The sequence below is a fragment of the Synchiropus splendidus genome, chromosome 1 (genome assembly GCF_027744825.2).
Source record: "Synchiropus splendidus isolate RoL2022-P1 chromosome 1, RoL_Sspl_1.0, whole genome shotgun sequence".
Lineage (NCBI taxonomy): Eukaryota > Metazoa > Chordata > Actinopteri > Syngnathiformes > Callionymidae > Synchiropus > Synchiropus splendidus.
The window spans coordinates 12,554,319-12,568,307 of NC_071334.1; the positions used below are offsets into that span (position 1 = coordinate 12,554,319).

Consider the following 13,989-nt stretch of genomic DNA (forward strand, 5'->3'; position numbering starts at 1 on the left):
GTTCACTGAGCTTGTTTGCTCACTTGACGTACGCTTCACACCAACCGTCATGTAGATGTCCTCATGGTGACACACCCTCGGAGGGGAACAGGACATGGTATACTGTCGTCCACCTCAATGCAAGTGTCTATATAGGGATCCAGCAGTACCATGTTTGGAGAAACTTTGTTGGTTTTCGTCTCACACAGCAGGTATATCTGTCCACTGACTATGGTGCAGCCACAAAAGAACTTCCTCTCCAGAGTTTCCTCCTGCAGCACCGTCCACTCATCTGTCTCCACGTCGAGACGCAATGCATGGCCTCCGAAGAGATAGAGGGCGCCGTTCAGCTCTGTTGCAACCTGGTCATATCTGAAGAAAATGTGTATTATCATAACATTTTAAAAAGAATAATTTAGAAATGAAGAATGGCGACGATTTTACCGTGGAAGTGGTGAGTAGGAAACTACATCCCATTGATTGTCCTTGGCAACAAACCGCTGAATTCCGCTGTACACTTCACCGTTCTCATCCAAACCGCAGGCAACATAGATGCAAGAGCCTAAAATGGCGGTGGCTGCCCTCTCTACTGCCCTGACCATGGGGCTGACCTCCACCCAGCCTTCATCTGAGCCCGGCGCGAGCCTCTCAACATCAGCCACCAGCCCCTCATCCATGCTGCCTCCCATCACATACAGATGTGACCCCAGTCCTATGGAGCAATGGCTGTGTCTGGACTTCAGCAGGGCGGGTCCATCGACCCAACGCTGGCTGCGACAGTCATATCTTCTGACCCAGTCCACGCTGAACCAGAGCACATCACGGAAGTAGCCTCCAGTCACGACCACGCTGTCGCCTGAGCAAAGAAAGAGCGGTGCTTAGTCGTGGAAACTTTGGACTCTTGTCACTTGTGCGTGATAATATGGTCACACTGATTCTAACATTCACACTAAGCTATTACCTACTGCTGCCACAGAGAACTGAGTGAGGTTCCTCCTCTCCAAAGGAGCACAGTTCTGCCATCGCCCACTGTGAGGGTGAAACTGGTAGAGCGACTGTTGCTCCTGATCGTGAGGTCCGCCCAACACATACAGCGTTTCTCTGGCCTTGGTCCTCAGCAGAGACCTCCCCAGCGACCAGGTCACCGGGAAATGCTCATTCAGCCGGCAGATGAGTTTGGCTCGAGGGTCTGAGCTTCTCATCCTGGACAACAGTTCAGTTAAGAAGGATAAAGACAGGCACTCGGGCCGGATGAGCTCAATCAGCTCGAGGAAATGTTCATCGCGTTTCGGGTCAAACGACACCCAGCGGAGGATTGCGTCGACGGCCTGGTCGTCTTTGTGTATGGCCAGGTCGTCGTGAGCCAGGAGGTGAGCCAGAGCCTCCTTGGGCAGCCGCAGGAAATCCTCCTCAGTGACAACAGCTGGGAAGTGTGTGAGAGCCACGTGGCGCGCTGCCTTGTACAGCTGAGCGCATCCCAGCTGCCAAGCATACGCCATCATCGGCAGACAGTTGCTAAGGTGCAGCTCACGCTCCAGGAACTTGCAGCATCTCAGCCTGGCTCTGTCTATCTGCAGGAAGTCTGCAGTTTCCAGAAGCTCCTGGACATTGTCCCGATGTAGCGTGAGGCTGGATGTCTTGCAGTAGTCCATCAACACCCTGAAACAGCCACGGTTAAGGCCTTTCAGCTCTATGTGCCTCTTGCTTCTCTCCACCCCGCCGCCAAAGAACAGAGCCATGAAGTAGGGACTGTGGAGGGCTAAGTGCTGACGGTTAACAAAAAAAGGTTCCCCTTCCACTTCCAGAACAACATCGGGGGCTGAATCCAAATCCTTTCTGGTCAATTCCGGTGTCTGGTTTTGGCTGATCTCCTCAGAGAAAGGTGCAGTGCTCAGGTTTACAGGACGAACCTCGATGTCTGCTGTGTAGGCCATTGCTTTCAGGCTCGTCTTACTGCTGCACGAACTATTATTAGACTGACCCCAGAGTGACACCCGGCTTCATGCAGTTCTCTGATTTCCAAACAGGCTGGTGACTGCAAAATACTGCTTTTTTAAATTATATTATTATAGTTGTTTCAGCCTTAAAATAATAGTCTATAAATCCTAACCAGGATTCCACCACATGGAAATATCAGAGAACAGGACTGCAGCGGAAGAAAGCTTAAATAACTCCTACATACACCGGATTCCTAGTTATTAACAGCAACTAGACAAATGGGGAGTTTGTGTTATGGCAGGCTGTTACGTCCCCCCACCTGTGGGAGGCAGCCAAGCAGTAAAGAGTGACATGTTTGTCTGAAGGAAGAGTAGAAGAAGAAACATGGCGGTGAGTTCGTGTGGCTTACGCTTTCATTCTTAACCGATAACGTTCTAGCTGTTGTAATGTCTTTGCTTATTCCATGTTTAGATGGTTTGTAGCTGTGCGTTAACACTTCTGCATTTACCTATTTAACGGTTAGCAACAAATCTGTGTGGTTATCTCAGCAAGTCATTAGCCAAATCGAGCTAACCAGGTGCTAAGCTCGGTGTGGTGTTGTTTATATGTGCGCGTAAATATTTGAACCCATCTTCACTTGTAGGATAAAGAAAAGAAGAAAAAAGAAAGTATCTTCGACTTGTCTAAATACATCGACAAGCCGATTCGGGTGAAATTTCAAGGAGGACGAGAGGGTTTGTGACTGTGTTCCTCATAATTCATTTAGTTTTGCGTCGTTATGCTTTTGAATAATAAAACGTTTCGCTTCAGCGAGTGGTGTGCTGAAAGGGTTCGATCCTCTACTGAACCTGGTGTTGGACGGAACAATCGAATACATGCGAGGTAAGTGGCGCTTGCTGAGTGAGTGTATATATATATATATATATATATATATCTCAATCGCACTCTATATTTGGGTTTCATCTTGCATTGTCTCTTCACATCCAGATCCGGATGACCAGCTCAAACTTACAGAAGACACACGGCAGCTGGGCTTGGTGGTCTGCAGAGGAACGTCCGTGGTCCTCATCTGCCCTCAGGATGGCATGGAGGCGATACCCAATCCTTTTATACAGCAGCAAGACGGCTAATAGCCATGCTAAAACTGATCTTCGTGTTTTATTTTTAATTTTTACTAGGTGTATTTTGTTGACGTTTTCATTGGACTCGTGAAAGCACTTTTGTTTCTTGGTGTTCAGATGGCTTTGATTTGAAATGACTTACAATATTGTCAAAAGTTTTCTTTTACCGAGTCTGTTGACGTTTTACTATGTTCTGTTTGTTTTAATAAGGAAATAAATGGGGAATGTTGTATACTTTTGCTTTTTTTCCGCAAAGATAACAAACATTTGTACCTTATTGTTCATAGCAGTCATAAATCTCAATATTATAACAATATATAACTACACTTTTCATTTGCTTCATTTTTATTAATCTCAATTAAAACTTCAGTATAAGTCATCTTGAACTAGATCTATATCGGTTGTGCTCTCAATGCAAGAGTTTTCCTCAGTTCATTTTGAAAATGTCTCTTCAACTAGTGTTCATGATGAGGACTGCAGCCTATGTGTTTCTTTTTTAGTCTCAGTGTCTGACAGCAGCAGGAGCTTGTGCAGTCTGGATGGAGTCTCATTAACAACATCATCAGATTGAGGGTTTCTTGCATCAAATTGAACTTAAAACTATAGTACTCATTCAGTCCTATACAGTCTCACCTCTTTATCAGAGCACTTACTACATGTTCTAGATCGCAGCTCAAAACATTTTCCATGCCTGCATGCCATAATGCATATTCTGATATTTAATCTTTGAAAACATGGCTGTATTAACAGATACACACACTTTTGGAGAAAAGCTTTGTTTTGGAACTACAATTTTTTAAATATTTTTTTATTCTTGACAATATCCATATACCTGGTTGACGCTATGCAATTTATTGTAGTCTTTATGTATAAATATTCACTTTCATTCAATTCACTGACACAATCATTGCAATGGTAGATTGTTCTGCATGTAAACAGCGTACTAACAAGGATAAGGTGGATTTAAACGCTCTTATTTCAGTGGTCCAAGAGGGACTTGTGTGCTGTTAACTTCTGTTAGCTCAACTACTTTAGCAGGGTGGAGGTTTCCTTGGACAGTCAATACTTGGTTGTGTATCCATTTAGACAAATGTACCATTAAAACAATGTGTAGAAAGTACACTGACCCATAAAATGTGTTTAAATATCCTCTAGAAATACACAGTAGATCATTCAGACTGATCAACCGACATGAAAGATATGATGACAAATGGAGAAAATATTTTTCTTTTATAAATAACTCTAAATGAGACCAATTTACGTGAAACATCACAAGTGACTGAACGATCTCAACATCTGCCTGTTTATATAATTTCAGTTATTCTGTAGGTGTATGTATGTTTGTGTGTTTGATGTATTTTTTCTCATATATTTGTATATTATTTGTTGTTGTATTTATATATATATATATATATGGCCTCTTTTGTTTCAGTGTGTTCTCCTTTATTTACTGTAGTCAATTATTCCACTGAGAAGAATAGAAATTGCGGATTATTAAACAAAGAAATACACTTTAGAAGCAAAACAATATACCGTTATATATAAAATATCACGCGACAGACATGACGATTGGAAACATCGAGACGCTATTTTACTTTTAAATTAGACATCAACTCTGATGTACTGAAAATAAACTTTGCTAACGCTCATTCCTCGGGTGTCTCTGGGTCGCAGTGGCTCCTCCTCTGCTGCGCTCACCGTGTCAGTGGAGCGAACCCAACTGAACACGACAACATGAGAGTTTAATCTCTGAAATCACAAATCGAACTCCTGAACACATTGAGGCGTGACCGCAAACGCCCTGAGTGATTGATCCAGTCGGATTGGAGGAGCTTTGTTTCGCCCACTCCACATCTTTGAGTCAGCTGAAGAAGGCGATCCCGGGGCGGCCGGAACAAACCACGCCCCCTCGGCAGGTGGATGAAATAGAAGACCCGCGTTTGTCTTCTTCCACATCCATGTTTCGCCTGAGGTCTTTATTCAACGTAGCCGCGGGATGTGGCGAGCTCCACCGCTGTGACTGGGACCGGAGCGAGGTGAGTGGGTTTACTGACTATAAAGGCTGCTTTGTGTCAGCACCGAGCCCGGGTTGTCTCGTAGAGGCAGCAGCCCGAGTGTCCACTTGTCAAACTCTACAGTCTTTGACGTCATTGTGATATTTTGAGGATGTTTGAGTTCATAGATTGAGTTCAAGGCTTGAACTGATGATGTTCAGATGTTCTGACCCAATCCTCACAAGTACACAACTAACTTTAAACAACAATAAGCACCGTAAAGTTCGGCTCCCCAGGTTTGGATCTCAGGAGCCAGTATGAGAGTGGAGCCTTTGGAATGACAGCTATGAGTCGGTTGCAGTGAATCCCCTCATGGAGGTGAAGAAGGATGGAGGTGGGGGGCGGTGGTCCTCATCACACCCTGCTTGTTACAGGGGCGCCATCGTCGCTTTCCTCATCCTTTTCCTTGCTGTCGGGGTCTTTGTTGGTCTTCTTATTGGTAAGTTCTGATGTTGTTCATGCACCTCTGTTCAGGTCCTACAACTGTGTTGTGTTGTGTTGTGTTGTCAGCGTATGCGGCGCAGGAGGAGCGGAGTTTCGTGGAGACTGTGGAGCTGAAGGGTCTGAGCTACGACGGCAGCCTGCAGGATGAGAACTCTGGTTTCTCTGTCGTTCTCTCCTCAGTGCTCAAATCCAAGGTTGGTGTGTCAGATCTTTGTCCTCTCTCCAAGTTTACCCAATGACTTGCTGTCTTTCTGCAGATGAAAACAATTTTTGCTGCCTCATCAATTTCACATCACTACGTTGACTGCAATATTGTGGCGTTTGGGTAAGTTCAGCGAGGGGGCAGGACCTCAGGGTTTCACACGTCTCATGTAAACTGTCTTGACAGCAACAATAACGGTGACGTGATGGCGACCTTCCGACTGGTCTTCACCACCTCTAAGTTCCAGCAGTTTTCAGATGGGTTCGTTCAGGACTTGTTGAGGACGGGTCTGCACTCGGTCATGCACGGGAATCCGCTGCAGGTGCCGCAGTTTGGACACATCACGGCTGTCATCTTACTCGGTTAGTCACCCTCTGTCCTCAGTCGACCCCTTCGACCACCATGAAGCTGCCAGCATCTGACACATCTCATTCACAGGCACCAGTGGGAAGTCATTCTATGCTATTGGAGACGACATGATGGGTGAGTCCTGCCACATCACCACATGTTCCTCTTTTATTTACGTCTTCTCTTCTCCATTAAGGCTTTTCCGCCAAGTGTCCAGACAGCACCTTCACGTGTGACAATGGTGAATGTGTCACCAAAGTAAACCCGGAGTGTGACTATATTCCAGACTGTGCGGACGGATCAGATGAAGCCAGATGTGGTAAGCAACCCAAAGGAACCTGTGTTGGGGAGTTTTCCTCATGCCTCCTGCTTCTCCTCAGAGTGCGGCACTCGCCCTGCGATGGGCAATCGTGTCGTGGGAGGGGAAGATGCCCAACAAGGGGAGCTGCCCTGGCAGGTCAGTCTGAGGCTGCACGGACGGCACACGTGTGGCGCCTCGGTCATCAGTGAGCGGTGGCTTGTCAGTGCTGCTCACTGCTTCGAACGGTAGGAGAGATACACTGCTCTGATTCCAGCTCCGAGCGAGTTTTCATTGGAGTGTGTGACCTGCGTGTTTACCAGCGACAATGACCCGAGAGAATGGACGGCTCTCGTCGGGGCCAGTCATGTGAACGGTGACGAGTCAGAGACCAGAATCCTCAACATTAAGTCGCTGGTTGTGTCTCCGGATTACGACCCCATAACCACCAACAATGACGTGGCCGTCCTGGAGTTGGAAACGCCTCTGACCTTTGGCCAGTACATCCAGCCAGTCTGCTTGCCCTCACCAGCTCATGTGTTCCAGCCAGGCCAGAGCTGTTTGGTGTCGGGATGGGGAGCGCTGCACATGTTCAACCGTGAGTCTGGAGCCATGTGTACCAGGCACTGCTACATCATGGAACTACACATACATGCTCGCCTCCGGCTGGTAGAGTTTGCTAGCAAGGCTTCGAAATGGCCGCACATCACCCCTGTGGTAGTTTCCCTGCCCTAACTCCCAGTCTACTTTAGAACTGACATCACAATTTTGATGACTTTTAATGTCTTGAACTGCCTCCATAAGCCAGCCCAGACCCTCAGCTCATGTGGTTCCCAAACTCAAGAAATGAAATCTAGGAGCCTTCTCTTTCTACTTGTTCCTGAGCTGAACCTGTCAGAGGAGATCCGAAACACATCTACCTCAACATTTAAAACACAAAAAGTCTCTTTTTTTTTTTTTGTGAAACCAATTTAGTTCATGCTACACCTGACAAAATTTTAATTTGTTGCAGGAATATAGTTTAGCAACATAATTTTGAAGCAGTAAAAATATCAATGTCATTTAAACAGTCAAAATCAGTAACTAAGGACTATTTTTAATGGTGCCGTATAATTCAACAGCTTTTAGTTTAGTGGCAATAATGCAAAGCGGAAAGGTCAAAGTTTGATCACTCAAATGTGACAGTCAATTTAAACAAATGCACAGGTGACATGTGGAAAAACACTCATCTGTTGATTCCCCCCTCTGGCTCACGCAGCTCTGGCACCTCTCAGACTGCAGAAGGCTGTAGTGAAGGTCATCGACTCCAAAGTGTGCAACAAGTCAGCTGTGTACAGAGGCGCGGTCACTGCCACCATGATGTGTGCTGGTTTCCTGCAGGGCAGGGTGGACTCCTGCCAGGTCAGTTCATGGTCAAGACTGGATCTTTTTGAGATGCAAGTATATGCTGCCCTATCCTCCATAACTGTGTGTCTGTCTTGCCCCAGGGCGACTCTGGGGGGCCTTTGGTGTGTGAAGGGGCCCCTGGCAGGTTCTTCCTGGCCGGTGTGGTGAGCTGGGGTGTTGGCTGCGCCCAGGTCAATAAGCCTGGGGTGTATTCCCGAGTCACCAAACTCCGAAGCTGGATTTTGAGCCAGACAGGTCACCTGTCTGAGAATAGCTATCCACACGTCCCTGTTGTTCATGCTCCAGATGTGATGTTTGATCCGCCTTTGATGCCAGGAACAGTAGACGTGACGCCTGCCCCAAACCTTCCAGGTAATGCTAACCAGGTAATTGATAACCAGCCGTGGTTTGATGGCTCTCCGTCTGCTTTCACCAAGTGTTCAACTGCAGTGAGAGCTTTCAGTGTGGCACTTCATCCTGCATCAGTAAACTCAATCCAGAGTGTGACGGGGTTCCGGACTGTCCCGACCAGGCCGACGAGAGAAACTGCGGTGAGTTAGCCGTCATGTTTTAAGTGAACTCCTCTGAGTTTTGTTTTGTTTTTTTTCAGACTGCGGTGCTCGTCCTGCACTGGGCTCTCAACGGATTGTGGGTGGAGTCACAGCTCGCCGGGGGGAGTGGCCTTGGGTCGGCAGCCTGCAGTACCAGAGGCTTCATCGCTGTGGTGCCACACTCATTCACAGCAGGTGGCTGCTCACCGCAGCCCACTGCTTCAAAAGGTGCAGTCAAAATACAAATCGCTCACCCTGCACCACAGCGACTCATCTTCCTCACCCGCAGTGACCTCAGCCCCACTCACTGGACGGTGAGTCTTGGGTCGGTGCTGCGCTCCGGGGTTGGAGCTCTGGTCTTCCCCATCCGCAGGATCATCCTTCATCCCAGCTTTAATGGCACCAGCATGAGTCATGACGTGGCTCTGCTGGAGCTTCCTGTTCCTGCCCCCATGTCCTACACCATCCAGCCCGTCTGCCTGCCCTCACCTGTGCACCACTTCCTGAGAAGCGCCGAGTGCTACATCACTGGCTGGGGGTCAATGAGGGAAGGAGGTGAGGGAGAGAAAATGTCTTTATCGTACCCAGACGGCTTAACAAATACATAGATACAGAAATCTTAATCGTCGCATGACTTCATTCCCAGGTTCACTCACCAACCTGCTGCAGAAGGCTGCAGTCAGCGTCGTCGACCAGCCCGACTGTCAGCTGGCGTACAGGCACGTGCTGACTCCCAACATGATGTGTGCTGGTGCCATGGAGGGAGGCAGAGACACCTGCCTGGTAAGATTGAACTGTTCCTGCACCTTCATTGTGGAAGCTGTGAGTTATCTTTCTAATGTATATATAAGGAGCCTGCTTTTTTTCCAAGGCTCTCAGGTGTGAGAGCTTTTTTATGTCCAGCAGCAGGCTCCCTCGCTCTAAGCTGCTTATGTAAGGAAACCCATGAGCATTCCTGCCTCGGTCAGAGCTCCAGGCATCCTAGTGACGATCCAAGTGACATTCTCATCATGACCACTTGAAACACCGCCTCCTGGCTTCTATTAAATAGCTGTTAATCGATTCTCTTGTGCAGGGAGACTCGGGGGGCCCGCTGACTTGTCGCCACAGTTCCGGTCAGTGGTTTATCGCTGGGGTCACCAGCTGGGGACACGGCTGTGGACGGATTGGCTTCCCAGGGGTTTACACTCGAGTGACTTCTGTGAGGAAGTGGATCTCCACACACCTGCCTTTCTGAGAGGACGCAGGATTCAAACTGTGGATCTACCTTTTCTGCACAGAATAGAACTTCATGGAGACTACAGCCACGCTAGTACTGCAAATTACGGTTTGTCAGGTGCTGTAATGCTAGCGGAGACTGCACAGCAGATGCTCTACTGTTACTTGGGGGTGTATTTATTTTATTTATTCTATGAAAGCTGATGTTGGGTGCATATTGTGTAGGTGTTTTTTTAGCATTACAGACTGTATTGGAGCCACAATGACAGAAGTATTTCTATTCCTCTGTGTACATAGTACTTGGTGTAACCCATTCATTTATTTGTATTACCATCACATTAACTTGGATTCTTGTTTTGTTCAATGTCATAACCGCTGTTTTCTATTGAACATTTTTGTCCTTCATTGTGGCTGTAACATTGTCTTAAGGCTTGAAAAGAAAAACATTCTGGGTATTGTATGAAAGTGGATGAACAAAATAAATAAAAAAAAAACATTTTTCCAACTCTGACTTCTTAGACAACAGAAATCACAATCATATTGAAAGAGTCAACTTTTTTACTGGTACATTACAAGCACAGAATGTTCACATATTTTGGCTCACTTCTCTTATAGCATCTGACAAACCACTCACACACAGGCAGAGGCAGGTCCGGGGGGTCCGTCTCCAGCACAAGCAGACCACTGTGGAGCGCCGCAGATAGAATGACGCCTTAAAAACAGCTGAGACAGAACCGTTTTGTTCCCGCTTCTGCTTTGATTTATTTCAACTTTTGTGAGAACAACTGGAAGACTGGCTGCTGTTCCGGCAGATTCTTGACCAGGAAAGTGTAATTGTCCAAGGGTGTAGTCAATAATCTCTTAAAAGGGCAGCGACATCACATACTCGATTAAACATATGAGCATGAGGAAATGACCGACAATGTTTCATTAAAGACCATTATTTCTCCAAGCGGCTTGGGTTCCACCGTCTTCATCTGCTTAACATCCCGCAACTTCTAATATTTGCATTTTCCGATCAGCTTGTTTCACTAGCGATGACACATTTCAACATAAAAGGAAACATTTCCTTTCATTACCAAACTGTCCCAGAGAAGAGGATATAACGGATCAGTGTGATACTCATGGATCTTGTCCTGAGCTCTATTCCTGTGTGAGGTATGATGAGGTCAGCTGCAGAACGCGCAGAAAGCTCCGCACACGTTTCAGCCTCTGACAGTGGACGTGGTTCCTGGCGCAACAGTAATCATGGCAGCAGGGTGAACGTTTACATGCGAGCCCTTTCCCTCTGTAGTCTGGAGTTATACGTGCGCGACACAGTATTCCAGGCGTCCATGTAGCGGTCCATACACATCGCAATGCACTTCTGTGTAGAGAAAAATAAAAACGTTAGGTCAGTAACATCATGTTTTACAGCTTTTTCAGTGAATGACTGTTCACTCCAGCAAAGCAGCAAAAACTTTTCCGGTGTCCTTTCCACAGCTTTTTCATTTTACTGATTGTTTTTATACTAAACTGTTGTCGGTCATCCGTATCTTCTCATGTACAGTTACTTGGTGCAAAAAATGAAGGTTGATAATGTGCCCAACACTCTTGCTTTATAGTTGTAGAGTAACTTTGCACCCCAAAAATGAGATGGATAGAATTGGAATCAATTGTCTAGAAACTCACTAATCATTTTTCAAATATAAATATATGGATATGGATTTTGAAGACGTTCGCGTCACTTTCTTCCTCCGACCTTCGTACCATTTTTTTTCCAGATGAATTAAGTTCTTAGCTGAAAAAGTGTTGAAACCAGAAGAGCATAAAATGGACGAAAAACCCCGCGTTTGAAATCAAGGAATGACTTTCCAAATACCTGCTCTGAGTTGTCCAGCGAGGTTCCAGGTTTCCCTATACACTTCTTGAAGCACTTGTCTGTCATTCTCTGGAACGCAGGACAGTTTGTATCGTGAGAACACAAACATCATAACTGTAAACAGATGACGTTTTAACCGTCGTATCTGACCAAGACTGAAGTGTATCTGGCGTCCCGTTGAGTTCAGGTCAGCTCTGTTAGCTGAGCTCTCGCTACACTGACTTACCTGCAGCAGCTCCTGAGCGTTAGCCACCGCGATTTGAACTTTGACTTGCTCCATAATCGTCCCCGCGTCCATTTTACCTCCCGAACCTCCAGCAGAGAAGTCAGAGGAGCCGAACCCGTCCATTGCTACCTATGTCTTGTGATAAAACCCAACACGGTGGTAGTTGCGCCTTTACACGTGTGGAGCTCAGGGATGCGGCTAATAGCTAACTTCAAGATCCGATGCCCTTGAACGCGGCGGAAATTATATGACGCAACATCCGCCTCCAGACAGTCTCTGAAATGACACATGAAAAGGTTAAAAACATAACTTTAACGTCACGTTTTTAATGCCCACGTACTATTCAACTCTGAGCAGGATGTATTATAATTTAGTGCAACTCATCGGCATAGATTTTTGGACTCGGACGCCTTTGTTCCGCCTCAGCTCACAAATGTTTTGATGGCGATCATAACCCAAACATCAATACTGCATAGTGTAATGCAGAGGAATCATTTCAAGTCGTGATAAATCTGTCGAATCAACATTTCACTTCTGTATATCATTGTAAAATACATCCACCAGGTGGCAATATAATCAAATAAACAGCTCAGTTCCAGTTCTCTTTCCTTTTGTTCCCTGCAGGGGGCGATACATAACAATGCAAGGCAACACGGTTCATACATGTTCGACAAAATGCCTGAGAATGTAATAATGTAAAGCAATTGTATGCTTTAACTAAGTCATCATCCACGTCAATAAACATTTCCCAAAAGCTGAATCTCCGTGTGACAAAATTGCATAAGGAAATCTATGATTTGTACACAAAAATAATAATAATAATAATAATGTCTATCTTCCATTGCCTTGCCTTGAATTGTGGTTAGTATAAACTCGATGATGGGCACTGGTCCTTGGTTTCCCATCCTTAGAGCCATAGGTACTGCATACTAAGATGTCAAGCAAGTGGTCCTGCGTAGCAGTTAAGTCTAGTTTAAGAGCAAAACTAAAACCAGGAATCTGTTCACAAACTATGCCACAATTGTTTACAAGTCATAGTTGTTTTTAGTCTTGCGATCTGGAACATGAGGATGACCCCCCTGGTGACCTCAGTGAGAAGGCCACCTGCCTTGAGAGAGACTCCGTCTGGTACAGTGCATCTGTGGGCAACAATGGAGCGACGGTTACTGCAATAGAGCGACGGTTACTGTCCTCCATCAGTGCTGGGGGTATTGAGGAATAATTAGTGTCTGGTTCGCCCACGACTAATTAATGGCCACTGACACACACACACACACACACACACACACACACACACACACACACACACACACACACACACACGTAAGTGCACTTTGGCTCCGTGCCATTGGCCAAAAGCAGGGGTTGCCAAGCTGCAGAAAATGAATTCCACCTAGATCTTGAGTTCATTAATATAATCTTCTTAAGGTCTTAATCTCTTTAGAACACACTTGTGTGTATGAAAGCATTTGGGCTGCGCAGGCTCAGCGGCGCCACACATGGACATCAGAGTTTGGGGATGTTGCAAAACATTGTGCTCAACTTCCACCTGACATCGAGATGCACATTCACACACTTGGGTGCAGCGACAGGCTGAGAGAGAGTCCAGGCTTGGCACCTTTTAATCTTCAAAAGCAGCTGATAAGTGACGGCGAGAAAAGAGGGAAACCTGAGTAGCAGTGGTGCTTGACGTCCTCTGGGGTTGTTCAGGTTTATTCCCTTTTTGGGAAACACAATATTGCCTGTCGACCCTGTGTTCTGACACGTCGCAGGTGCAGCGCTAAATATGGCTGTGTTCAAAACCATAAAACACAAGGAGAAGAGATATAAAATAAAATGTAATCAGTTCACTTCTGTTTCATTGTTCTGCATTTCAGATATTTCCTGTTTGTTTCTTGAGCATCTACTGTTTCTCTCCACTATGGTGCATTTATTCATAAAGGACCCTGTAACCAGGTGACATCCAAAATAACTTTGAGGAGCTGCAGCTCCCAAGCTGATATGCTCCCTCACATATGTAATTGACTTATATGGAGTCGGCGTTTTATCAGTGCTCATCAAACAAAGAAATGTTTCTATTGTCACACAGTTTTCATGATTGGAGTCAAACATTTGCATTCCTTGCAGTCGCTAACATTCCATATATGCACATGATTCGCTGACAGCCAGGTCTGGATCCAAAGGATATTCTGCATGAATTCCTGAGAAGGTCAGACTTAAATCCATCAGACTATGCCAAGAATTTAGCCGGAGAAACGATCTCATGGTGCCAAAATCGACTTTCACCTGCCGTCATATGATCATAAGAGTGTGGGTTATGAAGGGTAGAATGATAGGAATGTAGCTTTACTGAAGAAAATGTG

The 13,989-nt window shown here is 46.0% G+C and overlaps 4 protein-coding genes across 4 annotated transcripts; 2 read left to right on the top strand and 2 right to left on the bottom strand.

The window, feature by feature from the left end:
• Positions 1–47: 47 nt before the first annotated feature.
• LOC128754023 (kelch-like protein 23) lies at positions 48–1,913 on the bottom strand. The gene is made up of 3 exons (XM_053856364.1): positions 941–1,913; positions 424–835; positions 48–351 (listed from the first exon to the last, which is right to left on the bottom strand). The coding sequence occupies exons 1-3, from the start codon at positions 1,911–1,913 to the stop codon at positions 48–50; spliced, it is 1,689 nt and encodes a 562-aa protein (XP_053712339.1).
• Positions 1,914–2,233: 320 nt separating this feature from the next.
• Positions 2,234–3,461, top strand: lsm7 (LSM7 homolog, U6 small nuclear RNA and mRNA degradation associated). Its single transcript, XM_053844343.1, has 4 exons — positions 2,234–2,307; positions 2,561–2,651; positions 2,728–2,799; positions 2,905–3,461. Exons 1-4 carry the CDS (start codon positions 2,302–2,304, stop codon positions 3,045–3,047), a joined length of 312 nt encoding a protein of 103 aa, XP_053700318.1. The 5' UTR covers positions 2,234–2,301; the 3' UTR covers positions 3,048–3,461.
• A 1,535-nt stretch (positions 3,462–4,996) lies between these two features.
• tmprss9 (transmembrane serine protease 9) lies at positions 4,997–9,959 on the top strand. The gene is made up of 16 exons (XM_053844238.1): positions 4,997–5,074; positions 5,329–5,531; positions 5,603–5,730; positions 5,794–5,861; positions 5,925–6,100; positions 6,177–6,221; positions 6,283–6,405; positions 6,467–6,632; positions 6,708–6,982; positions 7,643–7,785; positions 7,872–8,142; positions 8,208–8,321; positions 8,381–8,549; positions 8,611–8,876; positions 8,968–9,104; positions 9,397–9,959. The coding sequence occupies exons 2-16, from the start codon at positions 5,405–5,407 to the stop codon at positions 9,556–9,558; spliced, it is 2,370 nt and encodes a 789-aa protein (XP_053700213.1). The 5' UTR covers positions 4,997–5,074; positions 5,329–5,404; the 3' UTR covers positions 9,559–9,959.
• Positions 9,960–10,093: 134 nt separating this feature from the next.
• timm13 (translocase of inner mitochondrial membrane 13 homolog (yeast)) lies at positions 10,094–11,878 on the bottom strand. Its single transcript, XM_053844826.1, has 3 exons — positions 11,627–11,878; positions 11,401–11,469; positions 10,094–10,905 (listed from the first exon to the last, which is right to left on the bottom strand). Exons 1-3 carry the CDS (start codon positions 11,747–11,749, stop codon positions 10,807–10,809), a joined length of 291 nt encoding a protein of 96 aa, XP_053700801.1. The 5' UTR covers positions 11,750–11,878; the 3' UTR covers positions 10,094–10,806.
• Positions 11,879–13,989: the final 2,111 nt, after the last annotated feature.